This window comes from Helianthus annuus, chromosome 15 (assembly GCF_002127325.2).
Source record: "Helianthus annuus cultivar XRQ/B chromosome 15, HanXRQr2.0-SUNRISE, whole genome shotgun sequence".
Lineage (NCBI taxonomy): Eukaryota > Viridiplantae > Streptophyta > Magnoliopsida > Asterales > Asteraceae > Helianthus > Helianthus annuus.
Window position 1 is genome coordinate 107,277,772 of NC_035447.2, and position 16,955 is coordinate 107,294,726.

The 16,955-nt window shown below is 33.4% G+C and overlaps 1 protein-coding gene and 1 long non-coding RNA gene across 3 annotated transcripts; one reads left to right on the plus strand and one right to left on the minus strand.

Annotated features, from left to right (window-relative positions):
* Positions 1-622: 622 nt before the first annotated feature.
* LOC110912147 lies at positions 623-9,021 on the plus strand. Its single transcript, XR_002577746.2, has 2 exons — positions 623-816; positions 8,598-9,021. It is a non-coding gene; the product is annotated as an uncharacterized LOC110912147 (long non-coding RNA).
* On the minus strand, positions 6,705-10,490 carry LOC110912146 (NAC domain-containing protein 7). 2 transcript variants are annotated; one of them, XM_022156817.2, is made up of 4 exons: positions 10,205-10,490; positions 8,605-8,787; positions 8,107-8,381; positions 6,705-7,671 (listed from the first exon to the last, which is right to left on the minus strand). In XM_022156817.2, exons 2-4 carry the CDS (start codon positions 8,762-8,764, stop codon positions 7,093-7,095), a joined length of 1,014 nt encoding a protein of 337 aa, XP_022012509.1. In that variant the 5' UTR covers positions 8,765-8,787; positions 10,205-10,490; the 3' UTR covers positions 6,705-7,092. The 2 variants fall into 2 exon arrangements, with proteins under 2 accessions (XP_022012509.1, XP_022012508.1); XM_022156816.2 differs by lacking the exon at positions 10,205-10,490 and having other exon boundaries at positions 8,605-9,088.
* Positions 10,491-16,955: the final 6,465 nt, after the last annotated feature.

Sequence of the window (16,955 nt, forward strand, 5' to 3'; positions counted from 1 at the left end):
AGTCTAACAAACCTAGAATTTTAGTCTTTCTTATCTATTTGTATCTTATTGTATTTTATTATATGATACACTCAAAAAAAAAAAAAAAAAAAAAAATTGAAACCTTTACTCTTGCATCTTTTATTCCTCTGAATTGCAATCTTGTGACAAAATCTCTCTTTCCCTTGTTTATTTATTTATTTACTTTTTGTCTGGCTCCGTTTTATAGACCAAACATTAACAACTATATGAAATTACATTATTACTTTCTCTTAAACATGTCAAGAGAAATACAGTGAGATGTTATTGCTCTTCGATGCGGTTGTCAGGAGCCCATTTGAATGATTCGTTGGCCGTTAAAAAAAAATTTTTGGTTGATAGTTTTTTTATTATTTTCATTATGATCACTTGACACTTGCTAGTTGCTATTATTCCTTTTCTTTTTTTTTTTCTCTGCTTCTTTCTTAAGTTTATTATTATTATTGGAATACTTTATACTACTTTTATCCTAGGATCCCTCCCTCTAGTCAACCTGCATCTTTGTGCCCCCCCAAAGACTGCATGAGTGTCCTTGAATTCACAAGACAACTTCAATGAGTACACATGTTGCTTGTTTATATTCAAACTTGGATTTTGAATCCCCCACCATATTTTGACTTCTTCACTTTGACTTCTATACATGCATATATGTCCACTAGTTCTAAATCCACTTTGACTTCCAAATCTTCACAACTAGCTACCAGTCACAAAAGTTCTCTTTCACTCTCTAATTGGCCTAATGGGCTCCAACTCTTGTTCTCTACCTTCGCTGCATTGTTCGCTCGCCATTTAGAGTATGTACGTACTTTCTGTTATATTTCTATTATATTCTCGGTTATTTATTATCCTTTTAAGTTTCTATAGTCATGTTTTCTTGAAGGTTTTAGTTAATCTGTTACGTTTAAGCATAAATAATGTACAAGACTATAGCAAGTTGAGTGCTTGAGTTTGATTACCGAAAACAATAGTAGAGAGCTGATCTATATATGCATGTTTGTGTTCATATTTCTTGAAAACTGCTAACTTGCTAGCCAACATTAATTCCAAGGCTAAATGTTTTATGTTTAAGCTTTTATGATCGATTTGGTACTCAACGTAGATCACCTATGGCTCCACGGGCGGATCCAGGGGGTTTTTGTGGGTTCCCAAAAACTCCATCGGTTTGGAAAAAATAATGGAAACGTTGTATGATTTTAAAAAAATAGTAAGTACATGCATATATATCTACCAAAAGAAATACTCTAGAAAAAAAATTCCTAGATCGACCACTATAGTGATCTGTGATACATGCATATATTAAAGTGCTACACTAGACTCCTTAAAATGATTAAAATGCCTCGTGGCTGTGCGCTCACTCATGTGGGAGAGTATGGTTACTTGAAAGTGATGCCATCTAGCACACTAAGTTTTGCTTGTAGTGTTTGCAGTTTTAAAAAAAAAAACTGATGCTTGTTGTAACCACTATTGTCACTCGATTAGTTATTACCACTCATGTTAGACCGATGTTTGAGCATATGCGCCTACATAAACGCTACAAGTGACCCCAATTACTATCACCAAATATATACCCTTACAAGTCTTGCGAGTCACTAGAGGTGTGTATGCTTCACTACGTACAAGGAAATATTTAGAAGTGCCGGTGAATGTATACCTCTTAGGGTTTACTAACACTTCTACAAGAACGTGTGTCACAAAAGTGTCTATTCCTACTAGGGGGGGCTCAACATTTTTGAAGGATTAAAATGAAATTGGGTCCTTAACCCTCCTCGCTCCTTTAACACTTAACCCGATAATGTTCCATAACGTTTGACACTTAATAGTAAAAAACATCAGCCATTACATGTAAGACCATACAGTGTGGGCGTGGATATCTGGGGTGGAGGCCAGTCCACGCCACAAAACCACCCCGTGCTTGGCGTTTTCCACGGCGTTGTGTGTGGGGCGGGGGATTCTTCACCGGCATGGAGGGCAATTTGGTTGGTGACATGGGGCGAGTTGGATTGACGGTTGGAGGTTTGTGATTGGTTAGTTTTTTTTAAAACACTAGGTGGGGCCATTTTCACGCCCAACACCACCCCGCGCTTTTTTTACCACGCCCTCTTGATTACGTGGCTGACACATGTTTGTTTAACGTTCTCTCTTCATACCAATCCACACCAAATGGTCTAAGACAACCAAAGAGAGGAATACCAAAGAGAGTAATCAATAAAAACAAATTAACAGAACAATCAACAACAATTAACAAATTGCAACAGAACAATCAACAACAATTAACAAATTGCAGAAATTAATCAAGTAATGGCATTAAAATAGTTGATTAATGTGTGGTGGAATTTATGTAATGATACCCATACTATATATATACATGATATCACTTCATTTCTAAATGCAAATCATACCAATACATTTGTTCCTAAAACTGGTCCCACTTTTTACATTAATATTTCATATCAAAATTTCCCTTTTCAATAAACTATATGTATTTTCAATATAGTGTGTGTGTATATATATATATATAATTTTTTATATAACTCAAATTAATTGATTTAATAAATGTTTTTTATCATATATTCCACACAATATGTAAATTAAAGTTTGATAAAATCGATAATTAAACATCACATAAATATATATAAAAAGAGTAAAATTATTTTAATGATATATAAAATTGAAAATACCAATTTGTATATTTTATAAAGAATTCATAGAGTGGAAATTAAATTGAATACAGTTTCTTTAGTTTCAGACTAAAATTTATAGAATTAGTATTACATAAAGCCACAAATTCTTTTAAACCTTAAAATACATTAGGGATTTTGCCTGTGGAGCTTTACAGAGGGCCTTCAAACGGGTTTTAAGGGTATCCGGGGCGTAAGCGGTGAGTGAAATCGGTGACCCCATTCACCTAAGGGGAACACCGCCGCCATCCCTTAGGTGAGGCAATTAGGGGAGTGAAATCGTGGGTTGTTCACCGATGAAGATTGAAGAGAGAGGGTGTGGGGTCCATTTTTTCCACCAATCAATGCTTTTCTTCTTTTTTTTTTTTTTTTAAAAAAAAAACCAATTCACCTAAGAGGGGAGTGCCGCCATCAAAAAGGGGTATTAGGGGAGTGTTAGAGGGGAGTTGACGTGGCATTTTATGGTTGGTTATGTGTAAGAGGGGGGACTCACCTAAGAGGTGAGCACCCCTTACACCCTAAGTGGGAAAAGTGCTTCTATGTGTCCCCACGAATGCGACACATCGACACTTTTTTTATTATTATTATTATCTCCATTGGGCTTTAGAGGCTGTTGTGGGGCTTTATTGAGGTTACATGTGAAATGTGGTATTTTGGCTGCGATGACTAGATATTAAAAAAAACTTCAAAAGTGCCTCACACGTACCCTAAGACCCAGCCGAGCCCCTTGCCCCGCGCCTTTTCAAGCCCAATTGTTATATAGTGTTCGAGCTCATTTTCCACGCCCCTTGATCTACTTGTCCATGAGCGTTGTGGGCTTAAAGCCTCACAACACATGGTCTAAGGTATGATTGGCTCAATCGTTGTAAAAATAAAAATATAGGAATCCGAGAAATAAGGTTGATAATGTAGATGGAAAAGAGAGGAGAATAGATCTGTAAGGAAGGGTGGTGAAGTGTAGAGGGAAAAGATTTCCATCTAAGACTTGAGAAATAGCAACTCATATTAATTCTTTTTCGCCACAAAAACATTCGAGAATTGTGATGGGCATTTTTCCGGTGTTATAAACTCTACTCCTTATTCTTGCTTGAGACCGATCATATGAATTCTAACTCAAAATACAAACACGTTTTGGATCAAACAGACCAATTTAAGTCCAAACAGATGCTATGAATTTATAACATATGATGTGTTATAATTTTTTTTTATTTTGCAAAAACTTTGATCATGTATTAAAACATATAATGGGCGCGCTACAAATTTAAGAAGCGCGACAAATCAGTATCAAGTTCAACTTTGAATTGTAAGGTTTGAGACTTGTTTGACCTCCGAAATCAAAATGATATATATGTAAGCATGAACACTAGTGAAAAAAAAAAAAGAAAAAAAAACCCCTTAAAGCAAACCCAATCCAAAGTAAATCAAATGAATCAAAGAAACCGGCCCTAGAAGAATAGTCCATAATATGATTGTTTGTCTGACAACGGCAAACCAATAATATAAATGAAACATTTTCACTAAGATGAATAGAAATTAGAATTAAGAATTGATTATAATGTGAAGGTAATTTTAAAAATCAAATATTTTATGTCGTTTAATGGCATTGCAACATGGGAAGGGATTAGAGAATCATGAGTTGTAATACGATCTCTTATCTTCTTCATGGAAACAACCTTCTCTAGCATATATTACTCAAACACTCAACGATTGCACGTCTTCAGGGGCGTAGCTCAGTTGATACCCGGGGGTGCACCCGCCCCTCAATGTTTTGGTTAGAAGTGTAAATTTCTGATTTTTCGTCGAAAATTTTAAAATTATAAGGAATCCCCCCCTACACACACATAATTATGTTGCCTAAATATTTATATAATATATGTTACTTCTACCACAATCATTCATTTCTTCGTAGCTCTGTCTATGCCAAATGTAGATTAATTAATTTGGTTTTGTATTAGCTTTGACAAAAATAAAGTCCACCTTTTAGATAGAAATAATTAACATGTGGAGGGTTCAGGTGAGAACAATTTTTTTGTAAGAATAAAAAAGAACAAATTTCAACCAATAAGAATCCTTTATTTTACTTATTTAATTTTTGTATTTAATATTAGTGTAAAGGTATATTGGTAAACTTAGATAGATCATTAATTGTTAGTCTTCCTTTTTAATAGTTAGTAAATTAAATTTGTAACTTATTTTCAAAAAATATTTTTTTTTCAAAGAAGAAAAACAATTAATTTAAAGTGTAGGATAAATTACGATGTGTGTAGGATGAATTACGAGTTGTGTAGAATAAATTTCAATATATTTAGGATAAATTCTCAAAGCGTGTATGATAAATTTTGATGTGTGTAGGCAAAAAAATTAGTGTGAAGGACAATAGTCTTTATAACTAATTAATTAGTCAAAGACAATAATAAATGATATGTAAAAAATACTATTTAATGTTTTACAATTGTACTCTTTGTTTTTTTCTTCTCAATTTAATTTTTCTTCTCAAATGAACCTCCCCTAAGTAACATTTCATTGTTATTATTTTAGTAGATCACTTTTGGGAGACGGCAAGGTCAAATTCGTTTAAAGTATCTTTATAATTTCGTTATATATATCCCTTCAAAGGAAAGGTGTGTTGATAAAAATGTTTGCATATATAATCATCACGCACTATCTCTCTCACACACACAAACCCAACCCTATCTATCTGTGTGTAGGGAAACTTTAGTTATAAGTGTACTATATTTCCTTTTGTATGATGGTAAATATAAATCTAGAAACATAGCACCATATCTATAGTATGAAAAAATGTTAAACTAGTAGTTTTTAGAAAAGGACTTGTAAAATTAGTAAATATTCTTCTGTTTGGTAAAAGTTGTGAGTTCACTATTGGCAACACCGAATTCAAACTTATCAAACCTTCAAGAAATAGTGTTATTTTTTTGAATGACACCAAATAAATCCTAATCTATTCGTTGCTTGAGAATAAACCCAAGATATCCCACTAAATGACAAAAGTCTCTATCATTTGAGCTACTTAAATTTGCCATTCCACAGTTTGTATGGTGAATTCACTTTTTTCAAAAAACACACCTACACTTTTGAAATTTACACCTACACTCCCTATTCTTTAAGCAAGTTAACTACACATTAGCTTCTAAATTTTGTTAATTGACAACTTTGACACTCTAAACTTTTCTACTTAATAACTTGACACTTCATTTTGTTAAATTACTTTTACGACTTTACACCGCAACATGCAACACATTATTATATTTTTTTTATCTATGCTAAACCACATTAATGCTTAAATTACTTTTACGATTTTACACCGCAATGACCAACACATATTCTTTTTTTTTATCTATGTCTAATGACATTAATGTCATGAACGTAACGTGTGTAACGAAGTATAAAAAACATACAATGTCATGTACGGGCATCACACGTTAATGCCATCATCGTACACTGTAATTGCAATGCTTTTATAGGTTACACTGAGTTAGATCGGATACGTTAAAACACACATTTTCATATAATTAACACATCATATAACGTGCTGCCAGCTATAAACAACTAAGACGTCACGCCACAACGCACGGTCTATGACAACAATCTAGTTCTAACACAATATGGCATTAGACAAGGCATGCTCATCCGTTTTAACGGCCTAAAGCTTATTCAGAAATAAGGCCCCTCTTCGTAATTGTTTTTTAGAATCCTAACATGTGAGAATATGCATTCACACATTTTTTGTATAGGAATTTTGGAAAGCATAAAATGCCAATTCCAACAGAGTGAAATTGAGAGATAAGTGAGTTGTGATAAAGAGGAAGATGAATCTAAGTAGTCAAGCCCGGCCAAAAAAAATAAAAAATAAAATAAAATAAAATAAATAATTGAGGGCCTTATATGGATGCTTCAAGTTCCATCTTGTTTCTGTATCAGATATTCTAAAAAGTAAACGAAATTCTCATAAAGTTCAGTAGAATAATTACCAACCAACAGTAGAAGAAAAACATAAACAGCGCATGCATATGGCTGTCTGATTATAGGCAACATAATAAATTCCATTACACAAATATCACATGATGCAGTGATCTCAAGTAATAGTAAGACACATAAAAAATCCCATGCCTACAATACTATTAACTAAACAATCCCTTGATTGTTTTAGTTATGACATACATACACCCCATTTATCATTTACTTAAATGACACTAATTAAGGGCATATCTTCTAACCAGATGTAAACGTACGTTAATAAGGTTACATGAATATATAGCACTTTAGATCTTTATTATGTACAATAACAATTGGAAGTTGAGTCTATACTTTCAATAATAGCTTCGAAAACAAGGTTTTCCTTCTTCAAGCACCCTCACATTTCGTATTCTTGCGTGTTCTAGTGTGTAATGAGCTCAGAATTTGATCCTTCGTGATCATCATGTGGGCGTAATTGGGAATCTTGCATATTCGTGCAATGATTTTCTTTAGTTGGAACATGACCTTGGCTAAGTAGTTGTGATGCAACAAATTGGTCAAGAACTCGCCAATCCGTCACTTGATTGTTTACATTTTGATCTTGATTTTGATGAATATTGTTGCTTTGGTCTTGTGTGAGTGAAGTTGGCTGATAGTTGATACTTTCATTTTGGTTTATGTTAATACCATATATGGGCATGAAAGAGTTGCATGAAGGGAGCAGTTTTGGACTCTCTAAAAGAGGAAGTTGTAGGAAGTGATCAGAGGTAGTGTGGTAATTTTGTAGATGGTCTATTTCTTTCTTGCAAGTCCCATAAAGGTATTGGTAATTATTAGGGTTCACCAAGTGAGATAAAGAATTGTTTTGGTTTGGTGAACTAATCTCTGGCATGAATGACACTTGATGATCTTCATACCAAATTGGTGATTCATGCTCACTTGCTCTCCTCATTGTGGGTAATCTCTTTTTGAACACCCTACATACCACCCACCCTTCTTCCTGTTTTCAAGGCAAAACGAAATTAGTTAAATCTGATAATGTGTGTACATGTATATATTTGGTGATGATCATTACAGAACACTAAGTTACTGTGAGAACTTAAATAACAAACCTAAGTCGTTTAACTGACACATGTGATTACAGGAAAGGCGAACAAATGTTACATTTTTATTATTTTCTTTTATTTATATAAAGATAAATTGAAAAAAAATGTATGTTTTGAATTTGTTCTGTGTATTCTTGTAATATTTAGTGTTTAGAATAAATCTTTTCCATGTATATAACATGATAACTACAAGAATATCATATTAGCACTGAATAGGGAAATAACTGATATAACATAAGGCAGACTATTATGGTGGGCTGTTCATTAAAAGCCTAGCTAACCCAAACAAGAATATATTATATTGGCTGTCAAGATTAACATCTACTTACCTGAGTAGTTGTTGCATTTTCATCTGATTCAAGGCGATACTCGTGCATTATCCAATCTGACTTTTGTCCATTCGGAGCACGACCTTTATAGAAAACCAATGTCTTTCTCATCCCAACCAATTCGTGCTTCGAGTAAATCGCCTTGTCCCTTCCCGTAGCCTTCCAAAATCCGGCTGCTGTAGCCCTATTAGTACGCGTCCCAGTTGGGTATTTTTTATCTTTATGACTAAAGAAATACCATTCGTCTTGCTCTTCTGTACCCAGTCTACATAGCTCTATTTAAACATAAATATAAATTAGTGTGAACATCTAGCTAGCTAGCAAGACAATGCACTAGAATATTAATCTCTTTTAATGCTACATAAAGTTGTACACTATTATAGTTCTTCTAAAGACTGGTTGTCATAAAGTTAAAAAAAATATCTCAAACCCTAGAAAACCAAAAGTTTTAAGTGTGTTAATTGCATAAATGTGGTTCACATTGATTTCAGGCGGTACCTTGAAGATCCCATGGCTCGATTTTGTAAAGATCGACATCTCTGATGACATCGAGGTCAATCCTTCTTGAATTTATCTTTTTCCTAAGGTAGTAATCTACAAGTTCTTCATCAGTGGGATGGAACCGAAAGCCAGGAGGTACATGCGAAAAAGTGTTCATATCTCCTTTCACAGAAACTGAACCTGCAATCCATTTTGGTTTGATAGATAAATTTAGTTTTGGAAGCAAATTTACTATGCACAAAGGCATGTATTTAGTCAGACAACCATGTAAATTTCAGGCTCATGCATCTATGTATCAAGTAGATTAGCTGAAAATGATTATTATTTATCTTTCTTCTATCAATTGTAATGTTGACAAGATGTAGTGAGTATTCTCATTTTGCAATTGAATAAAACTTTGTACATGTAATTAAAGGCAGAGGGTAGAACTATAACTAATAAGTGTGTTCTAAAACTGTTGATGGGGTATGAGCTAACAGTATGCTGAATTGATCAAGGACTTGTGTTGGAATGAATGACAAGTTCAAGATCACTAATATACATGCAATTTTAAGGCTAGATATATAATCATGAGCTCAAGAATACATAAGCGTATGAAAATTCAAGATTGCATGCTATAAAGTGAAAGGTCTTGCATTTGAAATTATCAATCTTGCAAGTAATAAAGATACAATTTTTATCTCCCTAAATACATTTTTTTTTTGAATGGTGATGAAATATTATTATAGCATGCTAGCAAGAAACTAGTAGCATAATGAAGGAGAGTATATGAACAAAACATATACATAAAGAAGTGTGAAAGAGGAATTATATTTGTAAAATGAGAACATATGATATAGATGAATGAATAGCTATACACAATGTCACTTGTATAGTCTTGTGTAATCGATTATTCGATTGCACCACTTATATACGGCAAGACACCTGCATTCGAAGTCGAATCTAAATGAAGCAAGAATACCTTCTAAAGTAGTTCCTCAAATGAAGGAGAAGAAAAACTTTGCCAAATAAATATGTACACTACTAGAAAACTGTCACATTTCAGACAAAACTATTAATTTGGTTCAATTGTGTCTGATATTTACGAGTTATTATTCACAAAAACATAAGCTTAGGTTAGATGAACGGAAACATATGATTCAAAAGGAAAAGAAAAAAGATTTGAGATATAAATCATACTGTGATAGCTAAAATGTACCCATCTAAACTTGTATATATATGTTCAGTTACTGATGAATATATATTATGAATTCTTTTATGATCACAGACATGCATACAGGAAAGCAGATCATTGATCTTTGATGATAAAAAGAAAGAAAATAAAGGAGGAAATAGATGAAGCATGCGATCATAATGGTAGCATGTAATATGGGATGTAATAATTAAAAAAAAAAATCATAATTCTAGTAGACACACACACAAAGGTGGCACTAATTTCTATTTGTATGCTTTTTCTCACACTAGTAATATATATGGATCAATGGATACATAACTATATGTATTATCTTGTTCAAATACACTGCAATGAGCATGTTGTAACATCAACAATTGTGCTATGAACATGAAGAAAGAAACCTATAATGAAGTGAGTTCATACCAAATGGTTTGTTCTTGAATATATAGTAAGTAGTTAAGAACCTCCTTTAGTACAAAAAGGAAGGCTTCTTATAAAGATCTGATCTTGATGAAGAAATGGCTAGGTTTTGGTTTTGATGACGTGGAGTGTGCTAGTTTCTTGGGAATGATAAAAGACAAAAGACAAGAAGAAGATTGAGGTTGTCTGATCTTGGGAATTGAAGCCGATGTGAAGCATTGGATTTAATGGAAGAAGCTAAAAAGGGGAAGATGAAAAAGGACCAATGGGAGACTGGCATGGAATTAGGGTTAAATAGGACAAAACAACAAGAACACCAAGAATGAAGAGAGAGAACCCTAATGATGGGAGATGATGGCTAGGTGTCAACTAAAGGCTAGAGAGAGGAGAAAGGGAGAGAGAGAGAGAGAAAGATAACACACTATAAAAATCATTATAATTTAATTTATATCATACAAGATTTTTTTTTTTCTATTCTTGTATATGGCAAATATGTTTTTGAAAGAAAAAGAATAGAAAATTTATTAAGACATTATAGAAAGAGTAAATTGCCAAAAACGTTTCTGAGGTTTGGACATTTTTGTCAGTTTCATCCAAAACAATTTTTTTGTACCATATTACCCTTCACCTTTGAAATTTTTTGTCATTTTCATCCAAATGTCTAATTTAGATTACCCTTTTTAGTAGATTTATGAATGAAAATGGCAAGAAATCCCCAACCCCAGGGACGATGTTGATAAAAAAGTTACACATTCGGATGAAAATGTCAAATTAGCCAAAAAATGAAGGGCAATATGATACAAAAAAGTTGTTTGAAATGAAACTGACAAATGTGCCTAAACCTCATGGACGATTTTGACAATTTACTCTTATAGAAAAATATGTTTTTCATATACACGATTATGAAAAGGTGAAAACACCAATTATTTTCTTAATAATTGTAAAACAAGGTTTCCAAGGCCGAATACTCCCCGAGTAGTCGCTACAAGGTAAGTTGCCGAGACGACTTTCTTCAACTCCGCCTAATTACTCGGAATCGATCAAACGCGATCAACCTCAGCCAAAATCGGATCTAGTAGGTCAACTTGAGGCGTGTTTGACTTATAAAATAATAAAACATAATTTCTATACCTATCAAATTAAAGAACTAATATAATTTTCACGTATTTTGTATAAATATTTGTAAATTTATTTTATTTGACATATATTTAAATTCTGAAAACTAATTTCTTTATAATTTAACATGTCCGAGTACTCCCCGAGTACTCTCTGCCTAGGGCGAGTACTCTCAACTCTCCGATCAACCGACTAGGGAGCGCCTAGCGACTTTTGCAACCATACTTAATATTACATAATTTAAGACATATTTCCCAACTATATACTTTAAAATATGACGAACTAGAAACTTGTTTGCATTTAATTGATTTCTTCACATTTTAAAATCCTAAAAATAAAAACATGAGAGGAATTTTGTTTTCTAAGGGAAGTTCATCCCTTTACACACTTTTAAACATGTGAAGGAAAAATACATGTAGTTCACACGGTGAAAGGGAGAGGGTGTTGTTTAGTTAATTATTAGTATGATAAAGTATAACTTGCCTTTGTCTTTCATTGTATGCTAAATTAGTGGAGAAGGTTTTTGGCGGTAAACTTATATGATATTGACACCCACCCGCCACTGACTAAGACGCTAACTATGCCTTTCTGCTTCTTTTTCCTTCTTTTATTCACTTTTTATTTATATTATTTTTGTCACAATAAATGACTAATATTCCATTCGTCAATTTCACTTACTTTTGGATTTTATTTAGCTTTGATTTAACAACTTTTGATTATGGTGCACAAAGTTGTTTGTGAGATCTACGAGATAGACTCGATCACTACAAGAATACTGAAGTTTGATTGACAGAATTAGTTCGTCGGAAAATGCCACCGGTAAGTATTTGACGGATCACCGCGTTAAAACCCATTTTAATAAAAAAAAAATAATATTTAACACACCCGTGTGAGATAGAAAAACAATAATATCCTGGTCAGCTTTATTGGTTTAATTCCTGATCACCAGAAATTGGGTTCGCGACCAATCATATATCATTTGCCTTGTCCTTGACACTTTGGCGGCATTTGTAAAATATTTTTATGATTAAAATCAAGGGTTGAGTTATAATACAAAATATTTAAAAATAAGAAGGGTACGAAGCTACCAGAGAGTGACAAGTGTCCTAGGATAAATTAAATGAAAAGGGTGTCATAAAATCGAGCATTTTTTTATCTTTAATATGAGTACCATATTGTTATATTTTTCAGAAAAAAAAAATTCAAAAACCCAGTTGTATATTACACAATGGACATGATGCAAAACACAATGTAAAGTAGATCAAAACCACAATCAATGACAATAGATAAAGACACAATGGACAATACTAAAACACAATGACCATAACGTATAACACAATGGCATAACATATAACACAATAAGTATCAGACTAAATAAAAACACAATTGATGACAACAGATAAAAGACACAACTAATGATAGCAGATAAAAGACACAATGGAGAGCAGACGAAGACACAATGGAAAACAAACTAAAAACACAATACACAACAAACTAAAACACAACGAACAAAGATAATAAAAAAATTGAACAAATTATTAAAACACAATGGACAACATATTAAAACACAATAAATAACATATTAAACACAATGACCTGAACTAATAACACAATTTATAGAAAACCCAGATATAACACCATCTTCATTGTGTCATATATTGTTTTTAGGTTCTTATAAAAATGCAATGGATAGAACCCAAATTAACATTGTGTTATAGGTTTTGATAATAACACAATGGACATGATGTAAAATACAATGTAAAGTAGATCAAAAACACAATCAATGACAACAGATAAAGACACAATGGACAACATACTAAAACACAATGACCATAACGTATAACACAATGGCGATAACATATAACACAATAAGTATCAGACTAAATAAAAACATAATGATGACAACAGATAAAAGACACAATTAATGACAACAGATAAAAGACACAATGGAGAGCAGATGAAGACACAATGGAAAACAAGCTAAAAACACAATACACAACAAACTAAAACACAATGGATAAAGATAATAAAAAAATTGAACAAATTATTAAAACACAATGAATAACATATTAAACACAATGACCTGAACTAATAACACAATTTATAGAAAACCCAGATATAACACCATCTTCATTGTGTCATTTATTGTGTTATAGGTTCTTATAAAAACGCAATGGATAGAACCCAAATTAACATTGTGTTATAGGTTCTGATAATAACACAATGTATAGAAACTCTACTGACCAAAACCCAGTTAAAAAACACAATGACCTGAACCTTTAACATAATGCAAAAAACCCAGTAAAAATGGAATTTTTTATTTTATTTTTATATGATAATATGGTACTCATATTAAAGATAAAAAACGCTGGTTATTATGGTGATTTTTTTAAAAAAAATGTCGTAAGAAAAAGTTATGGACGTTTTAAATCGATGGGGGAATTGGCATGTGCTTTGCATGTGGAGAGAGAAAATCCATAAATATAGGATTCCCTTTATGCCTTTCTATTATCTTTTTTACCCTACAACTAATCTCAACCCTCCAAATCTAAGATCAATGGACTGGAATACTTCTTACCCTTCTTATTTATTTTATCCTTTGTATTTGATCCTAACCCTTAAAATCAATAACTATATATATAAAGATAAGAGTAGTCTTAGGTTAAGTCTAGACTCAGAGTTTCCTAAGGAATCTATGATTGTGATATTCGAGTTTAGACACAAAATGCTAGTGTTTAAATCCCTTAAATTAATGCTCTGATATCAACCTGTCACACCCTAGTTTCTCGGTGAGCCCGGAACTTGGGGTATATGTGTGACGATCAGATAGCAGTTATCACAATGCACAACGGAAGTATAGAGATATCCCAAAGGTAGGATCCAATAAAATGGACTTTAGACCATCTTGAGTCTTTTCATGGAGTCGCAAATTCCATTGTTTAAGACAAGCAATATCCAGCCTATTTCGTTATTCGCCACCTGTAGATTAATATTTAAAAATATGTCAGATTTCGCGGGTAAATACAATTAACCAACACATTTTGAAAATCTTTTCAGAAGTGTTTGGATACCATTTGGTATATCATTTTAAAAATAACTTGGGACACAGTGATATCTCTTGTTACCAGTTTTACATGCTTATCCATACATATGGGGCCCGGAACAAATTTTCAATATATGATTAACCGACACGCCACATTAATCCCTATTGGATATAAATATATATAATGACATGATAACATTAGCGCCTGTCAGGTGCATGCCTACACCCCGCGCTAGTCGTGGCCACTTGCAATTAAGTGAGCCAAGGATATCCAGGACACGGTCGCATTAACCACCAATTGTTTAAGATATCAAGCAAAACGAATCAAAACGGGTTATTTAAATTTTAAACATCATTCGCCCATGATTTAATACCCGACCAAGCGACAAATTTTTCCGTATCCCAAGCTCGTATAGGGAAAATAGGCTAAGAGTATTTACCTGTGCTGGCTGCATTTTCACATTGTATTTGGTTCTCGTAGCACAACCGTATTCAAAGTTTATTAATTCAGGAGCGATTTACTGGAGGCTTCTATAGTCTAGAATGGAATGAAATATTATTCTATAGAATGTTCACGGGTCATTATATATCCTTTGAACTTTGACCGACTACTTAGAATTATACTTGATTTTGCTAAATTAAGCATTGACCGAATAGAATGTGGTTTATACCCAGGGGCGGATGTACCTTATGATAAGGGGTACCCTCCGGCGGTAGTGCAAATTTTGGAAAAATTTGACTTTTTTTCGATTTCGTTACCCCTTTCTTTTAAAATGTTACCCCTATAAAGGTTTTCTAGATCCGCCACTGTTTATACCCGTCCGAGTGCACGGCCTTGTTGGATACGGGTTGTTTAACCAAGCATTCTGATTTACAATGGTTTTGAAATCATTTGACCCGATTTGACTAGTGTATATATTTTATATTACTTAAACTAGTCGTACGCGCATAAACGGTATCGGTTGGTTGAATAGGTCTATGACAAGTCCATTATGCCAAAACATATTTATAATGTTATAACATCAGTTCCATAATCATATTACATGCTCATTTGGTTTTAAAACCATCTTTTGTGCCATAAGGGCATTTTGGGCATTTTTATGGCATAATATGTGGACTTTTCAACAGACCCAACAAATGATATGATCAAATGGTATAACCTCAGAGGGTTACTCCATACAATAATATGATCAAATAACGACCTTAATTCAGGCTCTAAACTCGACTAAACGGGTCAGAGTCGAAGGTCAAAGCAAAAGTCAATTGTTGGAGTTTCGACTAGAAATGAGCTCTAAACAAGAAATGACGAGTTGGACATAATTAAACATGTCCTAATATGTTATATAAACTGATATGATGTCAAAATTTAAGGTTTTGATACTTAGAAGTTCATTTAGCGTAATTTGAAAAGTTTACGTTTTTTGACTTTTTATTTAATATAAATTTGACTCGTCATTTCTTGTCACACCCCGTTCTCCACGTGTCACCGGTGGGCACGGTGTGGGGTACAGTAACGTAGTTGGCATCGTCATAGACAAACAACACAATATAATAATGCACAGCGGAAGTAGAAATAGATACATTTCAACTTTAAAAAAAATGCAATAATAAATATCACAAGTAGTTGAAACGGATCCACAGGCGGATCAAATAAAATAAGATAAATTGTTCAACAGTTTATTGTCGTCCGAGCTTGCGAGACTATTGTGGACGCTCTTTAGGAAACAGCCAACCTAGTACGTATAGTACCTGCACTTAACCTTTTGGGAAAAATACGTCAGTTTACACTGGTAAATACAAATTAACTGACTCATTTTGAAAATGATTGAAAATTGATTTAAATGCACATGGCATAAATATTTTTATAACTTGGGATAATTATGCAAGATAAACTTGTAATGGATTTATATGTTACTCCGCGTTCAGTAGCCCGGGATCTTCTGTCCGGGTTAAAGATTAATAGACACACCACAATATAGAGTTATATACGACGGATGTACGCCTACACCCCGTGCTCTGGTCGTGGCCATCTCGTAAGATAATGCCAAGGATATCCGGGACATGGTCATTAACCCCCCAAAGGCTTCAAGTAATAAAACACATTCAAAACAGGGTCATCTCAATGGATTTAACCACTATACGATTAAATGATTCGATGCCGGACCAAGCGGTATTTTATATACCTTACCCCAAGCCCGTATAGGGAAAATAAGTCAAAATGTATTTACCTGAGTAAGTATGAATCACAATTGGTAAGTGTAGGTAGCTTTTACTGGGCCTCCTATTCTGGAACAAAGGTTTATAATAACCTATTAGATTCCTAACGGGTCTTTATTTAAGCTTTAGCTTAGACCGGTTAGTTTTAAGGACGATACGGTACAAGCGCACGATTAAGCGAAAGACCGGATAGAATGTGATTTAGACCCGACAAGTTTGAATACTTGTATAATATGGGTATACTAAATACATTCTGGATTTTGAGATAAAAATGATAACGTTTGACCCGTTTCGGTCAATTTATGCAAACTAGTTGCATAAACCGAACCGAACGCTAAAAGGGCGTTACGGGTAGCCAAATGAGTCATATGCAAGTTC